Source organism: Ambystoma mexicanum, chromosome 3q (genome assembly GCF_040938575.1).
Source record: "Ambystoma mexicanum isolate Mex_15411 chromosome 3q, UKY_AmexF1_1, whole genome shotgun sequence".
Classification (NCBI taxonomy): domain Eukaryota; kingdom Metazoa; phylum Chordata; class Amphibia; order Caudata; family Ambystomatidae; genus Ambystoma; species Ambystoma mexicanum.
In genome coordinates, this window is record NC_090926.1 from 306,735,443 (window position 1) to 306,762,436 (window position 26,994).

Consider the following 26,994-nt stretch of genomic DNA (forward strand, 5'->3'; position numbering starts at 1 on the left):
ATGGGGGGCTCAATTTCAAAGGTTTGATTGTGTCCCTGCAAAGGGAAATGGGTTTGTTGATGGGCAAGGTTCTATCTCTACATGCTTCTATCAGGTACACTTCCAATAATGAGCCAAATAAGGAAGCGCCCCAATGGTTAAGAATCTATTATCGCTCATTCCAACTGCCCTAAAAATCTACATCACCCAAGATTACAAGAGAAAATGCTAGTACAACTAACACACCCTCTATGGCAGACAAGGTAGCAAATACAATTGAGGCGTATGTCATGAGTAACACTCCCCCTTTAAGCCAGCCATCATATAGTAAACGACTCCCAGGGCGAGCCCCCAATACAGACTTATGGGTCAGCCACAGAGGATTCCCATCCATAGCGCAAACACCCCTTTGGAGCACATTCATGGACCAAACTTTCCTATAAATAGCTTGGCAAATTCTGGCAGCAATGTTGTTTATATGGTTAACGTTCTGGGCTTGCCTAGAGGCACTGTTGAATATCCTGAGCAGTTAAAAAATAAGTGTATCCACTGTTTGAGGAACAAGAGAGGATGCTTTTCCATCATACGAGGATATCATTTCCTGCACTAGATATAGGCCACCAAATGCTACCATTAACAACGATTATATCGGTTTGATTTTGACTCATGAATCTATTGCAGACCCTGCGCTGGGTAATAGTATCAAATTAAGAGCTAGACCTCCACAGTCAATGGCTGGTCCATGTATACGAGGTAGCCATCCTATATCCTCTATCACCCTGGCTAAGAATGGTATAAGACTTGTAGATTTGGGTGACCACGTCTGTTCTTTTGATTATCTAGGTATAAGACTTGTAGATTTGGGTAACCACGTCTGTTCTTTTGACTATCTAGGTATAAGACTTGTAGATTTGGTTAACCAAGTCTGTTCTTTTGACTATTTAGGCATAAGACTTGTAGATTTGGGTAAATGGCATGAACAAGTGGACAAATTAAATGTCATCTTGAGCAGGTATAGTGCTGCCACGGCAACATTTTGGAGAGATCACAGTGATGGTGTACATAAACCCGCAGTCAACATCTATAAACTCCAAACACGCCTAGCTGCACTCTTTGGCACTGAGATCTGGGGTAATTATCCTGTAACAAAACTAGAGGCCATGGAAAACTAATTTATTAAAAATATTCTGGGATTGCCTAAAAGTACTCCCATAATACAACTCCATGAAGAATTGGGCCTGAATTACATTGGTCGCGAAGTCGCGATCATACCATTTTTGTACTGGGTCTGTCTATGGAGTTCACATTTGCCCTAGAAATATAGAGATGCCCTCTTTGATGTTGTGAGTCAAGTTGGTGGTCGTAGCTTGCCATGGTGTTGCCATGTTAAATTATTATTGTCTAATTTAGGCTTTGAAAATTACTGGACCTCCCCAGATTCCATTAACAATCAGTCTAAAACATTAATTTTATCTGATATTCGGAATAGAGCAATTAAGGATATTATTGTCCAGAGTCTTAACTATCCGACTTCTATCTCCTATTGGGACTGCAAGCTATCAAAGGTTTATGAAACATATTTGGACTATGTTAAAGGGAAAGCTGTGCGTACACTTTAAAAAAAAGACTAAGATCCAGCATTCTGCCGGTAGCCAGTCGCATGTTTAAATGGGGCCTTACGCCGACAGATTCCTGCCCATATTGTATTGGCACCAGTGAAACTGAATTCCATTTCTTATTGCTCTGCCCTATCTGCCAAAAGCTGCAAATGTAATACTTAAATCCTAGGTTAAATGCAGCAAGTATTCACAACGATAACATAGCAGTAGCTGAGTGCAAAAGAACGGATAAAGTAGCATTTGTACATGCAGTGGCAACATATGTACATGCAGTGGCAACATATGTATTTCAGGCATGCATCATAAGAAATACATCGAATAATTAGGCCTTCTAATGAATTTAATTCTTTAATACATATGTTAACTACATTTTGTGACTGATTTTGTAACAATTTCCAGCAAATTATATCACTTTCTTTGATTAATGTGAACATTGTATGGCATAATTCTCTATGATGAAATGTCTTTCTATTTTGTTGTTTTAATAGAACAAATAAGGCATTATCAGCCAGAACTAACATTTCTTTTGCTATTGTGTATTCAATTGAACCCAATATAAGACTTGGATGTTTGCTTACTTTCATGGCTTATTGCTGAATAAAGTACAAAGAAAGGAAGGGACTACTTACAAAGCTCTGAACACATCTATTTCCATGTTAAAAAACAATCATAATAAATAGATTTTATTTACAAAACACCATAATTTCATCCATCCAGTGCATTTTATCTACATAAGAAGATACTAAAATAGGTTTTTTTATTTAAAAAAATATCCATAAACGCTGCCAAAATAAAGAAATTATTTGAAAATAAAATAAAAGCCAAATATATCGCAGTAATTTCAGAAGGGCATTCAGTTGAGGGAACCATGTTCACAACGGCTGCTAAAGTTGCTTTGGTGAATGTCGAAGTGATTTGTGGGGTGCTTCGCCCACTATCCTGGGAACAGAAGGATATTTAAGGAATGTTAGAAATGTACACTGTGGGGGGCTAGTGTGTATACCCATGGAGTGGTGGGTTCCCCTTGAAGAGTGTTTGAAGTTAAATATAGTAGAATTAGGGAACTACAACCATGATGGTTGGAGGGACATTGAGGATTCGAGGTGCACTTTGAGTAGGGTTAGGTGTACCTTTGGGGGCGAGGGGTTTACTTGAGGTGTGATTTGGCGCTGCATCTTAGAGAAGGCTGGAGATGCAAGGAAGAGAAGGGTTAAAACTATGGCTTGGACGCACTGTTGAAAATGTCAGAAAGTACTGCTTCTTTAAACTCCAAACAATAATGTAGTACTGATAATGTGAATCTGGCTCCACCATACTTATGATCAATGAGCTACGAGTGACATCACCAGGTCCTGTGTCATGCCCAGTCCTTTCTGGGCACTTACTTATTAATCAGGTCAACTGCCCTCCTTTTTGGCAGCACGTCTACTCGCCGTCTTGTTTCTTTGTGTAGTTTACCAATAAAAATGTAATATACAGTCACACATTGCATGATGAAACGTTGCATTCAATACAAGGGCGTCATGGTTGGAAGGGTCCAGCCCACATAGCCCTACATGTGCCCATTGTGGGAACTCTTGGCCACATAGTTGAATTCAGTTGGGCTCTTTGTGATTTGGGAATGGTAGTACAAAAGGAATGTACCCATCTTCAGGAAGCCAGGCCTGGGGCCTTACAAGTCATCAGGAGTCTCTGGAGAGCAACCTTTCCCTCCAGCTAGTGCGGGGGCAGTTTAACCCTGACCTCCAGCCTCATAAGCACTCGTGCAAAACCTGTGTATTGGTGCAGTTCAGGCAGCTCACATGACAGCACCAATGAAATGTGCAGTGACATCTTTCCGTGACCCTTTGAGTTTTTGTCCTGTAGCCCCGGCCACAGCAGAGTAGTTCGCAGCCATCCAAGCCGAGTGAGGAGCTGTTGCACACGCGCCCCGAGGTCCCACTTGTGCCAGTCTTGCCATTGTACGTGCAGAAGTTTGGGGACTTCTCAAAGTACACCAGGTCCTGGGGTGAGGGTGGCTTGTGCGTGGGGTTCTCGGGTTCAAGATGATGAGTCTGGACTCGGGACGCTCGATTGCTGCCTTTGTTGCCGTAGATTACCCTGGACGCCCCATCGAAACGATCTTTCAGGAAGTCGCCCACTGCACGGAAGGTGGGAAGTCGCATCCAGCATGTCCTTACTGCACATGACCCCGACATACCGTGACATTTGCACTCTTGCCTCATCTCGGAAAACACCGTCTGAAACAGAGAGCACAGAAATCATTAGAATTGTGAAAAGTGGTGTGGTGCTGGGGGCAATGGAAAGGGTTGCATGCGTAGAGATGTTCTAATCTCTTAATTCTAAACAGTGGCCCTCAGCAGTACACCTTCTCTGAAGGGTATAATCCCACTAGCACTGCTCCATTTGTGCTCAAGGCCTGTGACTGCAGCAAGGATTTTGTTGTCACCGAAAATGGCGATGCCACTGGCCTACATCATTCACAGTGCCCCCCTCCCAAACGCATCCCTTATTATCTTGCCTTGTGCTCGTTTCACCCCATTTTGTTTTAGCTATTTTAGCTATAGCCAGCATGAGCATCTCCCAGCAATACCCTCTTAGGCCTCGATTCTGCTCATAATGGCGGGGTTGAGGGCAGGCATACCAAAAAGCAGTACAGCCAAGATTTGCTTTACTTTGTGCGCGTGCGGCATATTTTGTTAATAGGCGAAACGTACCATTCTTTTTTTCGCAAGGGTTCTGGTATCCCGGATGTTATCCATAGCAACAACCTAAGCACCTTCATGACTCCGAGAAACACACTGCTGGGAATAGAGAAACTGTGTGCTTCATTTTGAAGTGCGTGGCACCAAAACGCATTTCATGACAGGCATTAAACGATACCTCAGAGGTTACACCAATGTACTTGTATGTCCGATAGCGGTGTGTGGAGAGTTTATACATTACAGGGATTGCTTTTGAAGTTGTGTATTGTTTTGTGAGTAAACCGCCAGTGTTTTGTGACTAGTTTAGCGGTATTCGTTGCTGTTACAGCTGCAGCACTTGCTGTTTGCTATGGGGACTGTTTGAACATTGTACTTTGTTTTATCTTGGGCACTGGTCTTTGCTAGAATGTGCGTCTGTGATTTGAGAGGTTGCTAGCAGAATGGTCGCCTGGTAAGCAGGTCATTTGTGTGGCTTCCGGGCTAGTCTAACTAGCCACCTATTCTGCCATTGATGAGACTATGACGCACTCCTCACTCTCTTACCGGATATCCTTTTTTAAAAAAATGTTTTACTGGATTGATTTGGTTTGTTTTGCACATTCCCCATCTCCTTCCCGCCCCATCCACATCTTTTCTGTTCCGTATTTTTGCATTGGATTGACTTGTTTTTCCCTGCAATGCAAGGCCGAGGGCCGCGTGCTCTGGCTGAAGCACAGTGGTGGTGCTCGGCTCTGCTTTTCGCCCCCCGCCCCCCTCATAGCCGGTTCAGAGGTGAGAGATACTTGGGACTCTTTGGGCTCTATCCATACATTGCATACTGCGGCCATTGCAGTTTGTAGGCAAAATAGTACGTAACGTAGGGCAATGGCACGTAGGGCAAACGACAACATGCCCCCACAGCCGTGTGGAGTTCACTTTCACACTGTAAACTCTTGTCGCTGCACTGGCACTACAGAACCTAGTTTATATTTTTCACCACTGTCTCCATCTCTCTGTTGGAGTTTGCTTCCTGCTTTCCTTCTTTCCTTTCTATTTCATCTGCCAACTATCACTCACTCAATATCACCTCAATATTGTTCTTCTAGAGCACCCTCAGACCCTCCTTTCTCTACATATTTCCTTCCCTTCAACTTTCTCTTATTAGCTGTCTACTTCCGGCTCTTTCCTGGGCTCCTACTATACTTTATTTCACATTTGCACATTCTGCAGCATCCCCTTGCTCTCTCTTAATTTGTTTTTCTTTATCCCACTCTCTTTTGTTTTTGTTCAATCCCCTGCTTTTATCACCCTCTCCTACTTTCTTTCATAGAACACATTCTTCACACCCTCTTATTATCTGTCTCTCTTTTTTCCTTTATTCCTTTTTCTTTCATTCTCGCATTTTCATGCACATTTTTTCTTTTTCCATGTTTTCTCCTTGTCTTCTGATATCTAGCCTCATCCTTTCTTTCATGCCCCTTTTTCCTTACTATCCTCCTTCTGCCCGTCTCCTCCCGGCCTTTCTAATTTTGCATTCTCTTTACTCTTATTTGTCTTTTGTTGCTATTACCTCCCCCATTTGGCTTTTTTGGGCCTCCTTACTCCACCCCCTCAACCCTGGCACGTCTCTTCTTGGTGGGAGGGCCTAATGGCCACACCTGGTGCCTTGAAAGTACATTTACACAATGTTTGTGATGTACATGAACAAAGGCTGTGCTATGCTTCCTCTGCATGTGGGGGGTGGGCGGGTGAGGAGGTATTGAAACAGGCAGGCCAGAGAAGGCTTCTGTCCTTTGCCACTGCTTGATTAAAATGTTAATTGGCTCAAACATGAGTCCAGGACTGATGCGCTCCTGCCTTTGCAGTGTCACTTCCCATTCTACCTCTCGGCTCTGCCTATGGCCTACACAGACAGGATCTGTCAGGGCAAGGACTTTGGACCCATCAGTAGCGTACCACTATGGGCAGCTTGCCCCCACAAAGGCTTCACAGTGGACAGATTCAGGACATTTTGGAGCAGTCCCGGAACGTTTCCCCTGCTACCACCTCTGTGAGAGACGTCGGGAGAGCCCTGTGGCTTGTGGAAAGTGTCTTGGCCACTTATCTCGCTGGTTTCCTGAGGGTCAAATGCTGCATACTTGTCTTTGTTTCCATTAATGCTGTGATAATGGACAGACGTTTAAATAATGTCTACAACATCCCCATCCCCAATTCTGGGCCTTTCTGAAGGGACCTGCTCACCTTCAGACCTGTCATGAGTGGGACAAAGCACAGATGATAAACACCATCCCACGATATTAACAACGACCATGCAATTACTTTTGTAAAACTTTTATTTTATAATCACCAGTGCCTTCCTTTGTGTCAATGTGTAGGCAATTGACACTGTGATGGTACGTTACAAACTAAAAGACCCCACAGGACTCCAGTTACCTAAGAAATATGTTTCTGCTTTCAAGACAGTTAAAGTAACACAATAAACCTCTCTTTTGAAGATTAATTTGCATCGATAATGTCCACTAGTTTAACATGCAAAAAAGGGTTTGCTTTTATCTGGATATTCAAAGCTGTTAACATTAGGTGACCCTATCACAAACATATATTTTAGTGTGTGTCTTAAAGTGCTGAAAGTACAGTGGTAAAACAGATTATGTTTCTATAATGATGTATATGTTGTCAGGTTGATTAACTGTGGTTTGTGTATTTTGCAAGTAAAACACTATACAACAGTATTATTGCATTTCTTCAAAGTGAAAACATACATAATTGAACTAAGTAAAGTTTTGAAAGTATGTGGCCAAGTGACTAAATTCCAAAGTGGGTTAAAATACTGAATTAAAAAAAATCGAATCATTTGGTTATATTGCACGTCATGCGGGAGTGCAGCCTCCCGCAAAACCAGGTTTCAAACTCATGCTACTCCGCATTGTTTGTTTGTTTTGTTATTTATAATGCGCGCCAGACCCGCATGTGTAGGGGCGCAGAAAGAAACAAGAATATTTTCAGCTTGGTTACAGTGCTTTACAGGTACATACAGTGGTTTTACAGGTAAGTACAGTAGGAATAAGGTCAGCAGGTTAAAAATAAAAATTTAAGATTTTTATGGTCAAAATACTGTCACCTTTGCTCTTCTGCACTGCAGGCTGGACAGGAAAATGCTTCTCCAAAAGAGGATGCTGTAACTTTAGTAGGTTTGGAAGGGGCCTACCTGTGTGTCACCAACCGTCCCCTCCCAGTTCCTGTTTTTAGATCTGGGCTTCTGCATGCATATCACTTTATTGGGCAAGAATGTTTCTCTCTTTTGCAGTCTCTACCCCTACAAGGGCTTATTTTCTGATTTGATTGGCTATTAAACACATTTCATCTAAAAGTGGCAAATTGGGAAATATTCTGTTCCACCGTCACTCGAAATTGGAGGCGAATTTCACCAACATCGTTTTGCTGGCAGTAATTTCGCCCCCCCCTAGCAGTAAGCACTTCTCCGTGGCCATCCTTCACAGAGCCGGGACTTGGCCATTCTGAATGTCAGCCACTTTCCTTGGATCAGGTGAAATACCATCTTCCTAAAATATGTTACCGGAAAACTCCAACTTTTTTTGTAAAAACACAGACTTTTCTTTGTGGCGTGTCAGTCCAAGCGACTGCACTCTTTCCAGCACTTTTTCAGTTTTCACATATACCAGAATGTCATCACTTATGTTGATGCCGCTCTGTATGTATGTCAGCCAGAGCCCCTCTAATAGCTTTCTGAAAGACCTCTGCTGCTGAGGACACACCAAAGCATAAATCTTATACCGATACATTGCCTTGTGTATTGTGAACATAGTTTTGTATCTGGACTCCGGGTGGAGAACTAGTTGATGGTACTAGTACAATTTTGAAAAGAATGCCAATTACCAACTTGAATTTTTTGCTTAAAATCTTGGATGAGGTGGCCACTAGCCAATTAAAGGCGCACCTGGAATTTTCATCTTTGTTTCATTGTAAACAATCCGGTTTTAGAGGCGATAATAGCACAGAAATGGCCCTGATTGACTTACAAACCAACATGCTTGAGACAGTGGACAAGGGGAAAACATGTTTACTGGTCCTCCTCAACTTATCTGCAGCTTTTGATCTGCTGGATCTGCTGGATCATGACTGCCTGATCTATACTCTTTCTGATCTGGCGAATTGCTCCCCCCAATCCACTGGTTCGATAACATCTTTTCTCACTGATTGAAAATGTTCAGTATGTTGGGAAAATGCCTCTTCTAAATGAACTCCCATTACCTGTGGTGTCTCACAGGGGTCCGACATCTCGCCCACACTTTTCAATCTATATGTCAGACCTCTTTGCAATCTGCTAGAGACCATTGGGATCTCTTTTACAAACTATGCAGATGACCCCCAACTGATTTTGGAAGTCAGTGGGGATCATAACATTGACTCAAGAAATCTGAACCCCATTCATGGGATTATTGAGCACTGGATGGCAGAGAACTGCCTTTGTTTAAATGGAGTAAACACAGAACTTCTGCTTCTCGGCAATCCCGCCACAAGATCCAAACTAGGGAAGAAGTACTCCTGCTTTAGGATCAAGGATTTCCCCATCCCAGTAGTGCATAAAGTTAAAACCCTGGTGTATTTGACTCATCCCTCAGTGTAGATAGACAGACCAATTATGCTTCCAAGAACTGCTATTATTATCTGAAGCTCCTGAGAAACCTTAGGCCTTTTATCTCAGAAGCTAACTGTTCTTCAATTGCTCGAGCTGTCATCCTCTCACGCCTTGATTACTGCAATGCCTTACTGGTGGGGGCCAGTAAAAAATACATGAAATAACTTCGGATCCTGCAGAATGACGCAGTACTTGTTATCAAAAACATACCTAGACGCGAGCACATTTCCTTCAGTAGACAAACACCAAATTGGCTTTTCATCTTCGACCAGATTCATTTCAAGACTGCCATCCTGGTACACAAATGCCTGTATGGGAAGGCACCAGTGTACCTGAAAGAGCGTATCTCATTGTACGCACTTAATTGCGCTCTTCGTTCCGCCAACCAAGGACTGATTAAGTCCTTCAAAAGGAAGAGGTCTTAGGAAGGGCCTTCCCGGTACTGGCAGCACAGGTCTGGAACGCACTGCCAAGTACCCTACGGCTGGACCAAAATGTTAGGACTTTCCGCACAGCCCAGAAAACTAGAATGTCCACTTAGCCCAAAAACTAGACTAGTTTCCTAGAATGCTCTCTTTTTCCCATAGCCTCTGGCCTTGAACCCAGGTCCATGTGGATGTTGTCCTGTTACACATGTATGTGTCCCTGTGTTTTTTTGCACCCTGATGCTTGCTGATTAACGGCGCAGAATAAACAAATAAATACAAAATAAATGCTGCCCCTTGCAGATCTGAGATGACGGCATCGATCGTTGCGCGATGTGTCTTTTGCATTTAATTGCCTTATTTGGTAGACGCATATCCATACACATTCTCACTAAATCAGGTTGTTTTGGTTTGTGTGTGACAACAATCAGGAATAGAAAAAAGTTGTGTGTTGTGAAACTCACATATCACACAGTTGTTAGGGTGAATGCAGGAACGCGATCTACTCCGCTGTCGGATGGCTGCTACCGGGCTACCTTCCAGTGGCCAAGCAGCATTTTGAAGACAACACAGGCTATTGCTACTGTCTGACGGTCTCTGATTAACGAGCCTTTCAGGGGACGGAGCAGCCATCCTACCCTGTGCCCCTACTACCTGGGCATGGACGTAAGATGTCTTACCGCTAAATTGATTAATCAGTCCTGAAGAAGATGTTTGGAATGACATTATCCCATCGAAACCAGTCGACCTTTCCAGTCATCGGCGGACCCATGACCTCTTTCAGATATCCCCAATAACAAGGGGTGATATCCTAAAAGAAATTTACCACTAACTGTTTTACTCACAACCTGTGAGTTTTTTAGAGAACACTATATTCAGTAGGCATCACTAACACCACACCTTGATGCCTGCCCCTTTTTAAGTCCCTTTAAAGTCTTTAAGTTTTTATCCAGACCTACTACTCCACATGAGATTTGACTAAATTGCCTATGGGTGAATAAAACATGGTATGAAATTCCCATGGTCATTTTAGCACTCATGTAAACTACCTTTAGCCGAGAACGACAGTAATCTAATACCTAGATCTGCCACTCCTAGACATATATGAGTAGTGGTCTTTTGCTCAGCTGCTCCCTTTAGACACAGCTTTTTCATTTTTCCTAAATAAAAACTAATGCAGGTTGGTGGTACCTATACATTTGGTTATTGGAGGGACAGTTTTTCTCCCACTCTATCCCTATTAGATAGGCGGTGCACCACACGCTGCCTAGGGATAGGTACCCTGTTGTATGGACAGGGTGTTCTTCCAGCAGGGCCAGATAGCTACACTCTGCATGTTGGTCCACCTTCCTGCATTCACCCTAACAACTGTGTGATATGTGAGTTTCACACCACACAACTTTTTTCTCTTTGAAATCGTTCTTAATGTGATATAATATTGTTGGCATAACGATTATGGAATGTAATAATTTCTATTTTGAGCTTTGAATTTAACAATCAGGAATACCCACGGGATAGGACCATCAACCCATTCAATTCAAACTCCACCAAATGTCAAACTCCACCAACTTTATGATTTCTTCTTCCTCATTTTCCCTAAGATGAAATGGAACCCTCCTATGCTTTAGGGCCACAGGCTGGGCAGTCTCATTGATGTGTACATGAATCGGATCAGCCTTCGTGCATCAAATACCTGTGAAAATCAAAGGAGGTGATGGCTGGAAGGTTTGGAGTTAATCCTAACCTCTGGTATTGCTCTGGTCAACCCTCCAGACCATGGTTCTTCACTGCCAAGCCACTACAAAAGGGGAAAGACCATGTGTAAATCAGGCTTGGTCCCATTCCAAAAGTGGCAGTCCAGTCTGAACAGCTTGGTCACATCTCTTCTGCATAAGACCACAAGCACCCCCAAACATGTTTCGGCCTTGTTGGATATGCCCAGACTTGGGCCCTGTGCCTACTGAGCCTATAAACCCAAGCTACTCCTCACTGATGAGGCCTAACTAGGCAAGAACATGTTTGGGGATGCTTGTGCTTGACACTTTCTACATAGAAGAGGCCACCAGAAAAGACTAACCGACATAAAGATCAACACTTTTGAGGTGCTGCTGTTTTTGCTGTTAGGGGGATTCAGGACTCTGTGCAAAGCAGTGTAGGAGTTGGGCCGGAACAGAGCCATGGTAAAGTTTGTTTTGCTGGAGTACCGCCCTGTCCCAACACTCAGGACCTAGCAAAGGAAACTCCCAAATGCCAAATGCCAAATCTCTTCCCAAGGTGAGTCTTATGCAGAAGCAGCACGCACTTCAGATGACTCGGCACACGAGACAGAATGCAGAAATAGCCAAAGCCTTGCATCTTGCTCAGAAACTCTCAAAATGTTATATGTGTCTTGCAATTTACAGAATTGTTTGAGTTAGGTTGAGTATTTCACGCCGCTCGGTCCCAAGCCCTTCTCCCAAGGAGAAGAGGGTTGCCAGAGTCCATTTTTTCAATTTCCAGCACTGATGCAAAGCGTTTCTCTAATTACCAAAGAAATCATCATATGGTAATTAGGGAAATGTCACTGGAGTGCACATTCTTTTGGCGCAATGGCAAGAGCTGCAAAAGGGGTTAAATGTTAAGAAATTCACATTTACAAAATGATGCGCACATGACACGTGCGTCAGCTCCCATAGCTTATTAACATGTGGCCGCTGATTAGTAAGTGCACTGGGGAGGGCTGTCCAGAGCTCCATGCCCATGTTGCAGAATAATCGGAAGCTTAACAGGGTCACAAGCTCGGGTTTGATTATTCGGATTGACCTTTGCATTGATGGCGGAACAATCAGAATTCATGCTGGCGCTGACGTGGCTGTGCCGATAGGGTCTGCATTTGAATTTGATATATCTTCTTTGAAGGCTCTCTTGCCTATGTCATCACACTGCCGGGGCTTATTGTTTTACTCTGGCCGTTCCCCGCACAGTTGAGTTTGCTTAGAACCACCAATGCAATCACCAGCTACCTTCCCACCCTCACTAATTGTCGCATAGCCCTTAAACTGCTGTTCCTTCCTTCACCATTGTTTGGATTTACATATCTGAGAGAAAGGTGGGCCTGTCTGGTTATAGGTGTTGACTCTTGTCGGGAAGCATGGGTGCATGCCACAAAGTTTTCCGAGGGCATTCTCAACAAGGTTTTAGACCCGCCCTCCAATGGAAAAGATCTTTTTCACACGTCCACAGATGAGCTCATAAAGAGGAAAGCAAGTACTGTGACTGCTAAGTCTTTGTCATTACTCACAAAACCTGCTGCTCATTATCACCCTTTACTCAGTGGTCTGCATTTCCATCCATCTCCTTTGTGGGTTTTTGTGGATTTCAAGATCATAAAAGCCTGGCTCCAGGTCGCTCCCCAAGCGTACAGTACAGAAAGCAACAAAGAACAGCTGGTAGAGACTTCTTTTCACATTCCTCCTTCTCCACTACCTCTAATGAGAGAACCACAAAGTGATGGTTAGGGCTGCTCCATTGGATCGCCAGTTGGAGGACTTATTCTCAACCACCTGGATTCATGGAGGGACCATCACCTCAGAGGCATGGTTCCTTTCAGTTGCCCTCAGAGGCTTCCGTCTTCCTCTCCCTCCTATTCTTCCTTGCCTTCCATCTCTTTCCCAGAACGGCTCCACAGCTCTTCTGACGGAAGTAGAGAAACCTCTCTCTATCAAAACAATAGAGGAAGTCCCACTGAGAGAGAAGGGCGAGGGATTTTGTTCTGGTCTTTTTACAGTGCCAAAACTCAACTAAACCGGTCTGCGCCAAAATGAGACCGCTGGATTCCAACCATCCGCAGGAAAACTTCAAGATGATCTCCCTGCTCAGATCCAATCTACTCTTCCGCAGGGAGATTGGCTCTGCGCAGTGGACCTGAAAGATGCACATCTCCACATGTATTTGTATTTCCATCAGAGAAGCCCATTATAAGTACTGAGTCCTCCCTCTTGAGTTTAGCTTGGCTTCACAAGTTTTTACCAAGATGATGTTGGCGGCCTACCTTGGACCTCAGGGAGTCCTTGTATATCCATACCTGGACGATTGGCTCCTGAGGTCCTACCGTCCGTGCCCAGCAGTTCTCTTTCACTTGCTTTTTCGGCTAGACCTTTCTGGGAACAGGGTGAAATCCTCAATGACAGTCTCTCAGGACCTGAACTTTATAGGATTCTTTTGGAAATGTGCTCCCTTTTTCTACAATGTACTCACATGACTGCCTGGTGGTTCCAGAGGCTGTTAGGGCTAATGGCATCCGGAGAAGTATGTGCCTCTAGAGGTGGATATAGTAATAGCTGGAGAGCAGATAAAAGCACTGGCAGATTCAGGTTCACCATACACGATTATATTGAATAGAACAATACTAGATGATTTGGCAGGGGAAGAGACATACCTTACTTGAGCACGGCATAAGACCCAAAGCATATGGAGGGGGGGAGGATTGACGTGATGGGTTTTTTGAGAGACACCATTGCTTATTGCACAGAAAGTATACATGCAAAGATTTATATTGCATCTAAAGGTGATTGTCTGCTTGGACAGAGGCATTAAGGGGGATTGGGATTGGAGTTACACTCCGGAAAGGAATATGTTAGAAATGTGGATGGGAACAGGTCTAATGAGTTTGCGCAGCAAATGGCGATCAAGTATAAAAGTGCATTTCGGAAAGGCATAGGTTATTGTCACAAGATAAGGTTGACGGCACAGGCATTACTGTGTACATAAAGTTTGATCATTGCCGTTGGGTGTAAGAGAGAAAGTGAAGTTGGAGTCACTGAGTTTGTGGGGATAATCGAGCCGATCGAGTGCAGTGAGTGGTTGTCCCCAATAATTGTTATGCAGTGGCCTGATGGTCACATAGGGTTGTGTTCATCTCAGATATCTGAACGGAGCATATGAGTGCATAGGTTCCCGTTACCAAAAGTAAACAAAATGCTAATGACTATGGCTGAAGCGGAGTGGTATAGCACATTGGAGCGCTCCTCTGAATACCACCAGGTGGACTTGCATCCATTGTCACGTGCATTGTCACATGCATTGACAGCTTTTATCACTCCGTTGGGAGCATATGAGTACATCAGCCTCATCTGTGTTTCATAGGATGATGGAGGATTTGTTGAGGGATGTTCCTGGTATCAAATGTTTCCAGGATGATATACTGGTGGGGGTGAGGAGTGAGGCTGAGCATGATCCAAAGGTAGACAAGGTTTTGTGGAGATTAGAGAGGGCAGGTTTGACAGTAAAAAGAGAAAAACGCCAGTTTCAAGTACATCGGGTATCTTATTTGGGACATGTGTTGACAAAGGAAGGATTGGAGACCTAGTCGGAAATGGTGGATGCTATTCTTAAGGTGAAAGCTCTGAAGAATAAAGATGAATTGTGATCGTTTCTGGGGTTGAGCGAATAATATGCAAAATGTGTTGAACATTTTGAAGCCAAGAGTGCCGTATTGCAAGACCTACTCAAGGCAAGGAAGGGATTTGTTAATTGCCACAGCTCAGTAATGTCCCATTACTGGTAGACCTGAAGGAGCTGTGCATTGTCAGAGAAAATTGGATGATTCATTGCTTAGACTGTGCACATCACCAGTCAGGAAAGTCAAGTATGGTGAGAGTTAAATGAATGTCTGACTATTCAGATAGAGGTGTACACTACAAGTCATCTCTGAAGCATACTGTGAGAGCTCTGAATGTGTCTCGGTACTGGCAAAATGGTTCTGGGCAGGACAGAGGCACATTTTAAAATTGCAGCCTTTTCCTAGTACTGTTATATCAGTGGATACTGTAATTACGCCTAGTAGTCCATTTGGATGACACAGTACTGCGATACTAGGGTGTACCCGAATTCAAGGTATTGGCATGAATGAACCCTTTCATGCTTTATTTCTGGGATGTAAGGGCATGCTTCATGTCAGGTAAGAGGTGCATTATGAGAGCGCTGTGGAAGTATTAGTACTTGGTAACCAAGCACCAAAATTAAGACAGTTGTGTATTTTAAGAGCACTCTGGATGTCTCAAGATTGTGATACTAGTAAACACTCCAGGTCAGGGAAGAGGTGCATTGCAGGACCTTTGTGATTGTCTTAACATTGGAAAACCAACGTCCGCCTGAAATCAGTCTAGACGTGCCTTTTCAGAGCTCACTGGATCATCTACCAGTACTGGCATACAAGTGCATACGCCAGGTCAGGAAAGAAGTAGTATTAAGAGCCCTGTGGCTGTTTCATTACGTGGGCCCAGTACATGGTCTACGCTTGGCTGGAGTTGCACTCTGAGAGCTCTGTTGTCTTAGTACTGGAATAACAGTGGCGAGCAGGTCAGTATAAAGGTCGATTGTGAGGGTTCAGTGGATGTCCCAGTACTAAGATTGAGATACACTGTAAGAATTCTAACTCCAAAAATACTAACTTACTGGCGTAAATATTATTAAAAAAGGACACTCAGTACATAGAAAATACATTTCTTTTTTCAAAATACTAAACGTGTGAAGTCATCGCACAGATTTATCTGCAAATGTACGTTGCTTCATTTTACCATACCAAACGTGCATACTGCCATTCCTATTGGCGGAGCTATGCAAAATAATGTCATTTTGGGGCAGTGGCGAGAAAGGGGCACTGGTAGCAAATGGGTAGGATACTCTCCCATATAGAGCTTAGGGTGCGGCATATATATTTCTAGCCGCTGATATTTGGAGATTTCTACAGTTCAAAGGGCTGTAGTCATCAATGTTTGACGTGCCCAGTGTGAGAATAATAATATGACATTTGTATTTAGTTCCTCACGTCGGATTCCTCCATTGTTCAAGTTCTGCAATAATAGGAACTGTTATTAACAGTGGAGGCTAGCGAATTTAAAAAGTGGTGGGTGCTTAAATTGCTGCGAGCTTTGTTTGCAAGGGAAAACCCACATCTTGTTTTTCAGGTGGTTCTGTTTTTTAATTATGGATGGTTAGTTATGGATAATTTTGTTATGAAGTGGCAAAACGCCATTTCGATGGTATTGTGTCCTCCGACGTATTCCGTATCTTGATAGATTACATCCCAGCTTGCTGGCCTCAGAAATTTTTTCAGTAGAACATCCCTTGTAGTTGCTTACGCTCCTTCAAGATCATTAACCAGTTCATGCACAGCTAATTTCAAGCTTCAAAACGGAACTGAGAAATGGGAAGCTGTGCAGGCGAGCCAGGTAAGGGGATAATGTGATCAGTGTAACTTAGTTTGAAAAGAATGCAAACGGCAGTGTGTAAAGTTGATTAAAGACGAAGAATTTGAATATTTAGGAATACCAAAATTAAAAGAAAAACAATAGTTCAACAGAGAAAGTACCAGTTAATCAAGAATGTGGGAGCCCCTCTACTGAGAACGAACATGGGTCAAGTACCATGTTTTGTGGAATTTCTTCCACTCAGGAGGGTCTACAACCTCTTTTTTTTTAGCTCACTGCACCCGTCACAGAGGAGAAATACCCCTTTGCTTATCAGTCTTTGTCCCACCCACAAGGGCAGTCCAGCACAGAAATGCCATGGCAATTCTCCTCTGAACAAGAGTACCTTCAGAAACTCCAGACACGTGTTTTGGCCTTGTTGGGCCTCCTTAGTCAGGTGAAGCTGAGCCTCTCTAAGGCACAGCAAGCAAGGGGTCTGTGTCTGAATTACCCTGGGTCACTTAGTGTGAAACAGCCATTAAAGTTATGTTAGGGTGGCCAAGACCCTGCTAGTCACCCATGTCTGAATGGAGTGTGTATGAGTGCAGCGGAGGTATGCTCTGAACTAAAGGGGGAGGATTGTGTTTATGGAGATAGAAAGCTATGTGCGAAGCTACAGTTAAAATATTTGTCATTAATATGTCCCTTGCATGAACCATCTCGGTTGGATCCCCATTTTCTTAACTTCGGGAAGGACTGCCTTTTCCTATATAGGCAATTCCATTGTCACTATCCCGCTCCAGCCCTTTGCTCATGTCACTGCATTCCATACTTTGATTGCAGGCTGCTCTGGCTGTGGCAGCTTCAATTTTGGTGGGCTCCCGTACAACACTTGTATGGGGATAGAGAGGGGATCCCCCATCAATTCTCGTCCCATATCCTTGTTGTCACACCACCACTCATTTACTGTCAACAACTGGGATGCCCAATCATATTTTTGAATGTATGGGAGTCCGAGGCCCCCCTCCACACCTATCTTGTCATAGTTTTTAATGCTATTTTCGGAGCTCCCTGTCCCCATATAATTTCTCTTTGTATGTTTTCTATGTTTTGAAACACCCTCTGCGGGATTTTTGCTGTATTTTTGTTTAGGACATAGAGTAGTGTTGGCAAGGCCATCATTTGCAAAAGCATTCTCTTCCTCGCATAGAGATCGGATGGCTTCCCTAGTGTTTGGCATCTTCCTGCAGGCGAGCTAGTATTAGGTACAAATTATTTCAGAAGAAACCAGCCCCACCAGTTACTACTATTGGTATGCGCAGATATCTAATGGCATTCCTAGCTATGGTGAGAGGACAGTTCTCTGGGATCACGTCCGATTCCACTTTTACCGGATAGAGCTTGGGTTTTTCCCAATTAATTTTGAGGCAGCTATGTTCCCTGAATCTCCCCACCGCCTCCACCACTCCCAGCCTGCATTATTTGGGGTCTCCTAGGTATACCAAGACATCATCAGCATATAATGATATACTTTCCTCTCCCCCACTCGGCCGTCTAAATCCTTTAATTTGTGGATCTTTCCTCACCATCTGCTCCAATGGTTCGTTTTCCAACAGGAATAAGAAGGGTGATACTGGGCACTCTTGTCTAGCCCCACTTTGTAATCGGAATAATCTTGATATGTGACTATTGATCTTTTCCCTTGCCATCAGGCTGGCATACAATCATTTTACCCATGCGAGGTATTTTGGGGTGAACTCCACCTTCTCCATTACTGCCCACAGATATTCCTAACAGACTGAGTCAAAGGCCTTCTCAGAGTCAAGGGCCATGAGGGCATGCAGACCTTTCAGAAAATGTGTGCGCTCCTGCCCAGTGAATTGTTCACTTTTCTAAGGTTCATTCTGGAGGACATTTGTAAAGTTAAATTAGACAAAGCAGTTCGTATAAAGTATGAGGCTCTCATTCAATCCCAGAATAGGGAACATTATCATACCTAGCTGCAAGTCCTGACAAGAGCCCAGTCACAGGGGAGAGAAGGAACCACTACCCCATGCAGGGAGAATATTCGTGTGGGAGCTTGGAGTACTGTAGCAGTGAGTGAAGGTGCAGGAGTAGTTTCAGGTGTAGGAGGACGAGGAAAGCAAGAGAGGTTGGAGAAGGTGAACAGCCAGGAGGAGAGAAGGAAGTGAAACAGATTGAAAATAGAAAAGTGGAAGGCAGAGAGGCTGGAAGGATAGGTAGCTAGATGAGAGGAGAAGACGCAGGAACGGAGAGAGGGAGACTGTGGAAATTCCTGTTTGTTGTCCGGTAGAAGTCGGGTGATGAGTGAAAATGTGGCAGAACATGGAAAAAGTCAGATGCCAGCCAACACAAAGCCTAGAGATGAGGTCCAGCAACATACATGCCCATGGGAATAAGTGAGTGGTGAGGAGGGGAGAAAGGCGGGTGGGGTGATCATACACACCAGCATTATTTGTCACAACAAGGCTGGGTCCTTAAGTGCCGGCTGCGGTACCCTGGGGGCTACCTCCTGTGGACAACGGATAGGCTCCTGCTTTCCTGCCAGGAGTGTGAGGCAGCCATGCACACGTCTTTTGTTTCGGGACCTCTTTGGTAACGTCTCAAGTATGCTAAAAAAAAAGTACCCTTCAGCTCTGAGGCTTTCCCACTATAATTCAACCTTCTCTTAAACTGGGCTGGTGGCAGCCTTTTTAAAAATCAAAATTGAAATAGTCGTGTTTATTTGACTTAGTGTACAGTTATTTCAATGTGTAATTGATTGCGTTTGTGTATGGAATTGTGTCGAGTATGCGTTGGAAAGTGTTGACAAACTGGGTGGGTTGCCTTCCCTCCTGCCTACATAAGGCTATATGCAGCTGCAGTAGCTCACCATTCTGCCTGCCTCGTTGTTGTGCCGATTCATCAGATATCTTAGGTCTCGGCCCCTCTCGCTGGAATCCACAAACTCACGGCCAAAGACCCTTCCAAAGTCAATGTTATCGCTGCAACCACCCCAGTGCCAGTCTGTTCCTCCTGGGCCCCTCCTTCTGTAGTCGCAGGTGCAGGATTCTATCGACCCCTCAGAACAGGATCTGGCTACGGAGTGTGTCACGCCAGCACTGGTGATTGCAAAGATGAAGGCAGTTTCCCGGCAGCCTGAAAGATTCCAAAGTGAAATGCATATAAAAGTTGGCTCTTGTGAATAAGACAAGAATACAATTTTCAACTTTTCCTACAACTGCAGTGCCCATAACTATTCGAATACTGAGTACCAAGATCCACTAAAACAGCACATGCATGTTTCTGAAGAAAGCTGGATGCCATGGAGCAGATGCCTAATACTTTACCAGTTTTTAAATAATGAGTCCTAAAGAAGCGCCAATGTGGAGTGCAAGAAAAGTTGATTCGGTGCAAGCATAGCACTTTAAAAGACTGCCCACACACATGACTACTCTTTCCATGTGTGTCCACCACATTCACCTTGCACACAGTCGACTCTAGGCTCTGTCACTTTTCTTTTTTTAATTGGTGCGTCAACCCCAGGTTTCTCTCTCTGGGGTCTTTCAGCTTACAATAACACCCAATGGACATAAATGCTCCACACTTCAAGAGTAGGCAGCAACACATCTCAAGCCATCACACAACCACTCACTGGCAAATTTCTGTAAAAATTACCCAAACGGATATACACTTAATCGCAGAAGCATTAACCATTTGCCCTTTTCTGAATAGCAGTGTGCTTTGATAACTCTACACCGACTGTACGGACTATCAAACTATCACAATCCCCATTCATACCCTTCCTTTCCTTTCTTAACTGTACCCATTTCAATATGCGTTTATCCTTTGTACCCATTTGTCCTTTTTCCCCTCTTCTGATGCCCTTTTTCTATTCTGGCACAGACCAAGATCTTGATGCCCTTGGCCGGGAGCACAATACCACACTCTCCAGACAAGCCTCTGTACTGTTAGAACTTCTGCATTATTAGACCACTATGATGGTGACTGGCAGAGTATTATAAAATTCCTAACACAACATCGCTGATACACTTCCTCTCTGTCCTGTAAAAGCCATCCCCACACAAGTAAACTATACCTCCTACATTTATTGACATATCTATAGACATTTGTGGAAGACTAAGTTTGAAGGTGTGTTTTTTTCTTGAGCTTTACATCGTACTTTTGATATAATTGCGTGACATTAAAGAGATAATCCCAAACATTAATCCAACACAGCACTTTGCCCATTTGTAGCATATAAATATTATTTTGCCCCCACGATTCAGTGTTCCAATGGTTTAAGAGCTCCAGTAGCCCCACCTCTGGCAGTCATCACATACTTTTCTTTATCTTTGTTCAGAGAAGGCTCCTGGACTTCGCCACTGCTTGTGACACAAACAAACATCATTTGGAAAACCTATTTTTTCAGGGATAACATTATCTGTATCATTGTCTGTTTATCGTTTATAACGTGTTCGTATTTCCCTGCAGTTCTAGCCTGCCCATTAAAACCTTCAAACTTAAAATGAAAAATATATAACATTTCAAGTGGACAGAGTACTGTTCTTCTGAAATATCCCACTTGAAGCAGTTGGCACCGGAAAACTTTCTCACATCCACCAGGTGGCGCCCGTCAGCTCCGACCTTGAACCCTTCATCTCATTGGCGCCATCACACGTAGAGACAAGTTCATTGGCATTTGTGTACAGAGCATTTGGTGCCTTTTTGCTACGTTCCTTTTTTCCACTGCAAGCAGATATGTCAGCAACAGATCCGCACTCCTCTTGACTTTTCTATCTCGGGAAAGATCATGATATAAACGAGGTCAGATCCTGTCAGACGATGACACCCAAAAGTGTCAAGGAACGGATAGCGAGGTTCTTCATGGCCCCGTGGAGGATGACTCAGGAAAATCAAAAGGCTTCACATTTAAGAAGACTGAGTTCCCTATTCTCTGATCAACATTTTAGGTCAGATTGTATAAAATGGAAACGAAGAAGGAGAAAAAGAATCACTACTAATGGATTGGCTCTTCCTCTTCCAGGACACGCTGATCGTCCTCGCCTAGGAAAACATAAGAGGTACCATTCCAGATACAAAGAGTCCGATTAAAAAGCCTGAGTTTCCCACATCCTCTCCCACCCAGGAGAATAGGAGACATTTAGAGCCTGAATCTTAAACATCTTTGAACAGACTCCAGAAAATGTAACAAAATCTCTTCCATCTGGAGACAAAGCCAAGAGCCAACGCTGCTCCCACGCGCATGTGAGCTTGGACCCCAGTGACAGTGAAAACGAAATAGGCAAAGTCCTCTAAAGTGTCAGTGTCTCTGATGCTATTAGCCTTGGAGCCGACACCAATGAAGCATATGAGGCTAATAGAGGAGCCTGTGTCAGATCCGTTAGAGCCCAACTGTTCTTTTTTCAAATCTTGTGAGAGGTTGGGTCAGTTTAGAGCATTGAGGGGAAGATGCAGGAGGAGGATCCACTGTCTGATATTCGTAGAGAATCTTGACCAGAGAAACGATTGTAGACCCAGTTAATTGACTCTCTTCTACAATTCCAAAAAGATGTGCAAGAAACAAGTTGCTTGCACACGTCCCCAGAATCCGAGATTGGGTTGGCCAACTATTTTAGCCCTGGGTTAAAAATGTGGATCTTTCAGGTCTGTGGTGGCTAGAGCCATAGGCACTGTGGGGCTCATTTTGGAGCCCCACCCCCCGAAGTGTAAATGGAGGGCAGGCAAGGGCAGGCATAACTTTCACACTGCAGGGGGTTTTCATTGTTTTTGAAAGCAAAGGGTGGGGGCAAAACGGGAGTTACATTGCCTGCTCCACTTTGTCTTACGCCTTCAAAAACATCTTGGTTTCACAACAGCATAAGATTTTCATGCTGGTGTGAAACCAATGATTTCCTATTGCACCAGCAAAAAGCAGGCGGTTTCCATAGGAAATCATTGTAACTGTACACACATGGCAGGCAGCGTTTACTTTAGTTGCAATGCAGAGTGCAAATATAGAAGTGAAAAGAGGCTTCCCTCTTCCCTTTACACGTCTCATTCGCAAATGACAAAAATTGGCCAGAGGGGAACTGCTTGCACGTAAACTGTCCCCTCCGGGCAGTTTATATTTGTATAAAAAATGAGCTCCTCTGAACTTAGTTTCTTCCTCAGAAGTGGTGGTAACACATGACTGACATTTTAATGCATAAACAACCAAAGGTACAAATTATAGCTTTGATTGGTGCTTTAGTGGGCACACACTAACCAGTATGGACAAACCGGCGTCCACTGCTATTGTGGACAAGGACATAGCTCAGAAACATAGGGCAGGGCCAGGGGAGCCTCCATTTTTAACCCTTCATCCATCAGCTGACATTCATGCATCAACTGCAGGCTCTAAATCAACAGCTTTCCTTCAGACCTCCTGAAACAGAGTTTAAAAAACTAGACGTGTGGGGTCATGAGATCTTTGCTTCAGGAAGTCTAGCACTTATAACAGTTAATGCAACGTGGCCTCTGGTGAGATATACGCATTCATTCTGGTAGCCAGCGGAATATGCCGGAGCTCACCTTCCTGATTTATGCAGTTAATCTGAGATGACAAGAACAAGGACAGGAACATTCTGGAGGTCGGACTTGGCACTACTGAATTTGTGGGGAGGTATTATTTAAAAAACAAAGTTTATTAGTACATTTGTTGGGAGTGCACAAAGCCCATGGGCATTTAGGCGCTAGTTACAGACAGGAGACGGTGCTAAGAGTCAGTGTCTGTTGAAGAGATAGGTTTTAAGTCTTTTCCTAAAAGTGGCAGCCATGCTCTTCACCCTAGGCGCCTCGTAGTGCGGATGGGGGAGGCCAGATAATTCCATGCAGGTCGATCGATTTGGGCACAGCTATGTTCCTCGGTAGACATTCATTGATGAGGTTAACTGATTTCACACAAGATGTTCAGTCTAAGATTCTTGATAGGCTGTTGACAGTTCTGATTTATTATTTGAGCCTGCAGACATTTAAGGAATTCTGTAAGGCTGCTAGGTTGTTGGGTCTAAAATTATCAACTTCTACTAATGCTTTTGGGCAGGGGATATTTAGCTCCTACTCCTGTCCACCAAAGGTGGACGTCATCAACAACTGAAAAAAAGGCCTTTCGTTAGACATTTGAGAGGTAGTGGTGTCCTGAAGCAAAACTACTTTAGCCTCATCACTTCAATTCTTCAGGCTGCCTGTGGGGTAGAGTTGCGGGGGTAAGGGGGGGGCAATCCATCAACCAGGTCTATTCACACTTGGCACTGGTGAAAATCTGAGAGAATGGCCCATTGTTTTTCTCCATCAGCACAGTTTTGGAGTGCTTTCTGTTTCTGCCCAAATTAAGCCTAGATGTAAATACTGTAAAGTGTTACTTGGTGGCTCTATTTATTTACAAGCGGATGCCTGAACATTGTGTTTTACCACTGTACCCATGGTCCTTCAATTCTTAAAAGGTTTCATGAATACGTTCATACACAAACCATTTGTGGTTCCGGTTTGGGATTTGAGCCTGGTCTTAACTTTTTTGTTGTCAGCTCCATTTCAGTCATTACACACATGCTCTTGCAAACTCCTTTCTTTGAAAGTTGCCTTCATATTCGTCTTGTCCAGTTCTCTGGAATTATTTCAGTTTGTAAAGAAAATGTAACTAAGGATAAAACCCTAATTTTCGGCTGAAAGTGGTAACAGACATCAACTTGTGCCCGAAAATTAATCTGACGGTAATGTTTCCACCTCCTCACCCTTCTAACGCTGAGGAGAGAGTACACAGACTAGACCACATGAGGACATTGATATTCTATCTGTCAAGAGCTAAAGCTGTCAGAATAGAGGACTAGTTATTTAGACATTAGTCTGAGAACCAAAAAAGCGAAGGCCATAACAAAAAGAACAGTCTCGCACTGAGTGATTATCTGCATCACTTTGTTCTGTGGTTTAGTTAATAAAGAAGTGTTTTAGGGTATTAGAGCTCACTCTACCAGGAATGTGGGAGCGATGTCCACTCTGCAAAGGGGCTTGCCATTTGGGGCCATCTGCCTAGCAGCAAATTGGGCTTTGCTGCATTCTTTTTGAAATCATTACTTTCTCGATTCAATTTTTAAGGGTGCTGCTTCAGTGGAAAAATCAGTAATTCCCAACTTGTTACTCTATGTATATAGTTCCATACCCACCTACTTATGTGAACCACAAAACAGTTTTGAGAATCTTTCGGAAGATGAGGAATATGTGGGAGGAATGTCCATTAGAAGAACAAATTGCGTATCTTTAGTAATGTTCTTTCTGATGGACACTTTAATCCATCCCACAGATTCTTCATCACCCTCCCTCTTACCCCAATAATGGAACTCTCCTTCATGGGTAAAGAGATATCATAATTGACGAGTGACCATGTTGTTCTTAGTCTCTGATGTTCCTTTGCCTTGCTGGTGAGGAAAAAGGCGGAACTGAGGAACATGGTGCAGACGGCTCCATATATACATGTCTATGATGTTGTTTGAGAAGGATAAAACAGTCGAGGTTGGAGCCAAATGGTGCTGCATGGTGGCTGTGAAAAAGGTTTCCCGTGCGGACTCCATCGAGTGGGATATTCCAGAAGATGAGGAATCTGTGGGAGGAATGAATGTGTCTACCTCAAAGAATATTAATGAAGATAAGTAATGTGTGCTTTTATCTTTAAGAAATACATGTAGAATACATTGATGTGAAACTGGGACTACACGCAGTAGGGCTAACAGAAAAGTAACAGAGCTTCCATAAACCCATGCTATACCGCAGCCACTGCAGTTATTATTTGTACTTACTGTGAGAGGATCCTAGAAAACCCTTAACAATTTGTTTTGGGTCGTTTCTCATTCTCTCCTAAATGGATTTTATTCAAGGTTTCTTTACTTTTGCTGCGGTTTTAAAAGCTTTTCCTCTGCTGCAGCTGTCGTGGGACTTAATTGTTCCTAGTTTACTTTAGCAGTGTACAAGTTGTGACCGAATCTTGTCAGAATACAGAACCCTGTGCCCAGCTATTCTCATGAGTCATAGTACCACTCTTCAAGAATTCCTCCACATTTTGTGGTAGTATAGGAACATCCAATGGGCACTCCGAGCACAGCATGACATGGATCAGATTCCTCACTAGTGGAGGTTTGGTGCAGGACCCGGAAAGAGATACACAGGCTAGGCTGATCCACTTTAAACTTGGCATTCTGGAATATTCTTGGCCTCGATCAGGAGGAGCTAAAAGGAGATAAAACATCTAATTGCCCTTCTTCTAAGAAGTGGATTTAACATTGGTATAACAACCTAAGTAGGATTGGACTCAAATCTGACACTCTAAGTGCCCCTCGTGTGTACCTTCTTCTTTTCCGTCTCATCCCCATTCCTCTGTGGTACCAAAATTGTGCTCCTGATCAATATGGAGATGTTCTACAATGTGAGGGGGGCTCAGCATTAAGAACGAAGAACAAGAAGTTTTAACTAGTTGAAAGTCTCATGGTGCTGGATCAGTCAAAGTCGAGACGCCACTCATCTTTTGAGGCATCACTCAGTATCAAGGACAATATTGTTTTGGGAAAGGTACTGACATTGTGCTCTTTGTCACTAAAAGAATATCTCTCTAAAAGAGACTGGGCCTCATTACACGGTAGGCGGTAGGGGATTACCGGCACAAGTAAGGGCAACGGTGCCGGTAATCCCCTACCGCCCTACTACGAGGTCCCTCAGCGGGTCCCGTCCTTAACGTGTGGTCAGGCCACACGTTGAGGAAGGGATGCTCTGAGGGACTTCAGAGCAAATAACGGTACCGCTAATAGCCGTACCGCTATTAGCTCTTTCCCCATTCCCATTGAGCCCTATGGGGGCTCGAATGGGAATGGGGAATGCAAATTGGCATAGGGATTTACCGGGTCCTCAAGGGTCTGAATGACCCGGTAAGTCCCCATACCGCCTACCCGGACCCAGACGGCGGTAGGGGGTAGCCATGGCGCTAATTGAGCCATTGTTACCTCCTAGCGTGTAATGAGGCCCATTGTCTCCTTGGAGTTCTCTCATGAGACAGTAATGCTTTTTTCTTTTTGATCAGGCATTTGCTCTTATAGAGTATAATGCTCGTTTTGTCAGCTCAGTTTATGCTGCTTGTCTAACATGGAGTGGAGCGACTAAGCTTTGGCCTGGTCCCTATTACATGATCATTTTTGCACCAGGGCAAAATGTAGCAACAGGACAGTGTCCATTTGTGCTGTTCGAATGTGGCGATTGGAGAATGGAGTAAACTATGGTTTCTCTGACCCTATTTCTCAAGCTTTTACACCAATATTGAGAAAACTAACTTTCACTTAGGCACCGAAGAAACACAAAATAAGTATTCTTCCATATTTTTTTTTTTTTTTTTTTAAACTTCTTTTTATTATAAGCGTGGCAGCAAAACACAGGCGAACA

At 43.7% G+C, this 26,994-nt stretch overlaps 1 protein-coding gene across 1 annotated transcript in view; it reads right to left on the reverse strand.

Annotated features, from left to right (window-relative positions):
• Positions 1–1,932: 1,932 nt before the first annotated feature.
• The window catches only part of WNT1 (Wnt family member 1), a 103,483-nt gene continuing 78,421 nt past the window's right edge, over positions 1,933–26,994 (reverse strand). The window contains exons 3-4 of the mRNA XM_069653843.1: positions 19,430–19,695; positions 1,933–3,838 (exon numbers count right to left, since the gene is read on the reverse strand). Of these exons, the coding sequence (XP_069509944.1) occupies positions 3,350–3,838; positions 19,430–19,695 (755 nt within the window). The 3' untranslated portion in view covers positions 1,933–3,349. The remainder of the gene's footprint in view (positions 3,839–19,429; positions 19,696–26,994) is intronic.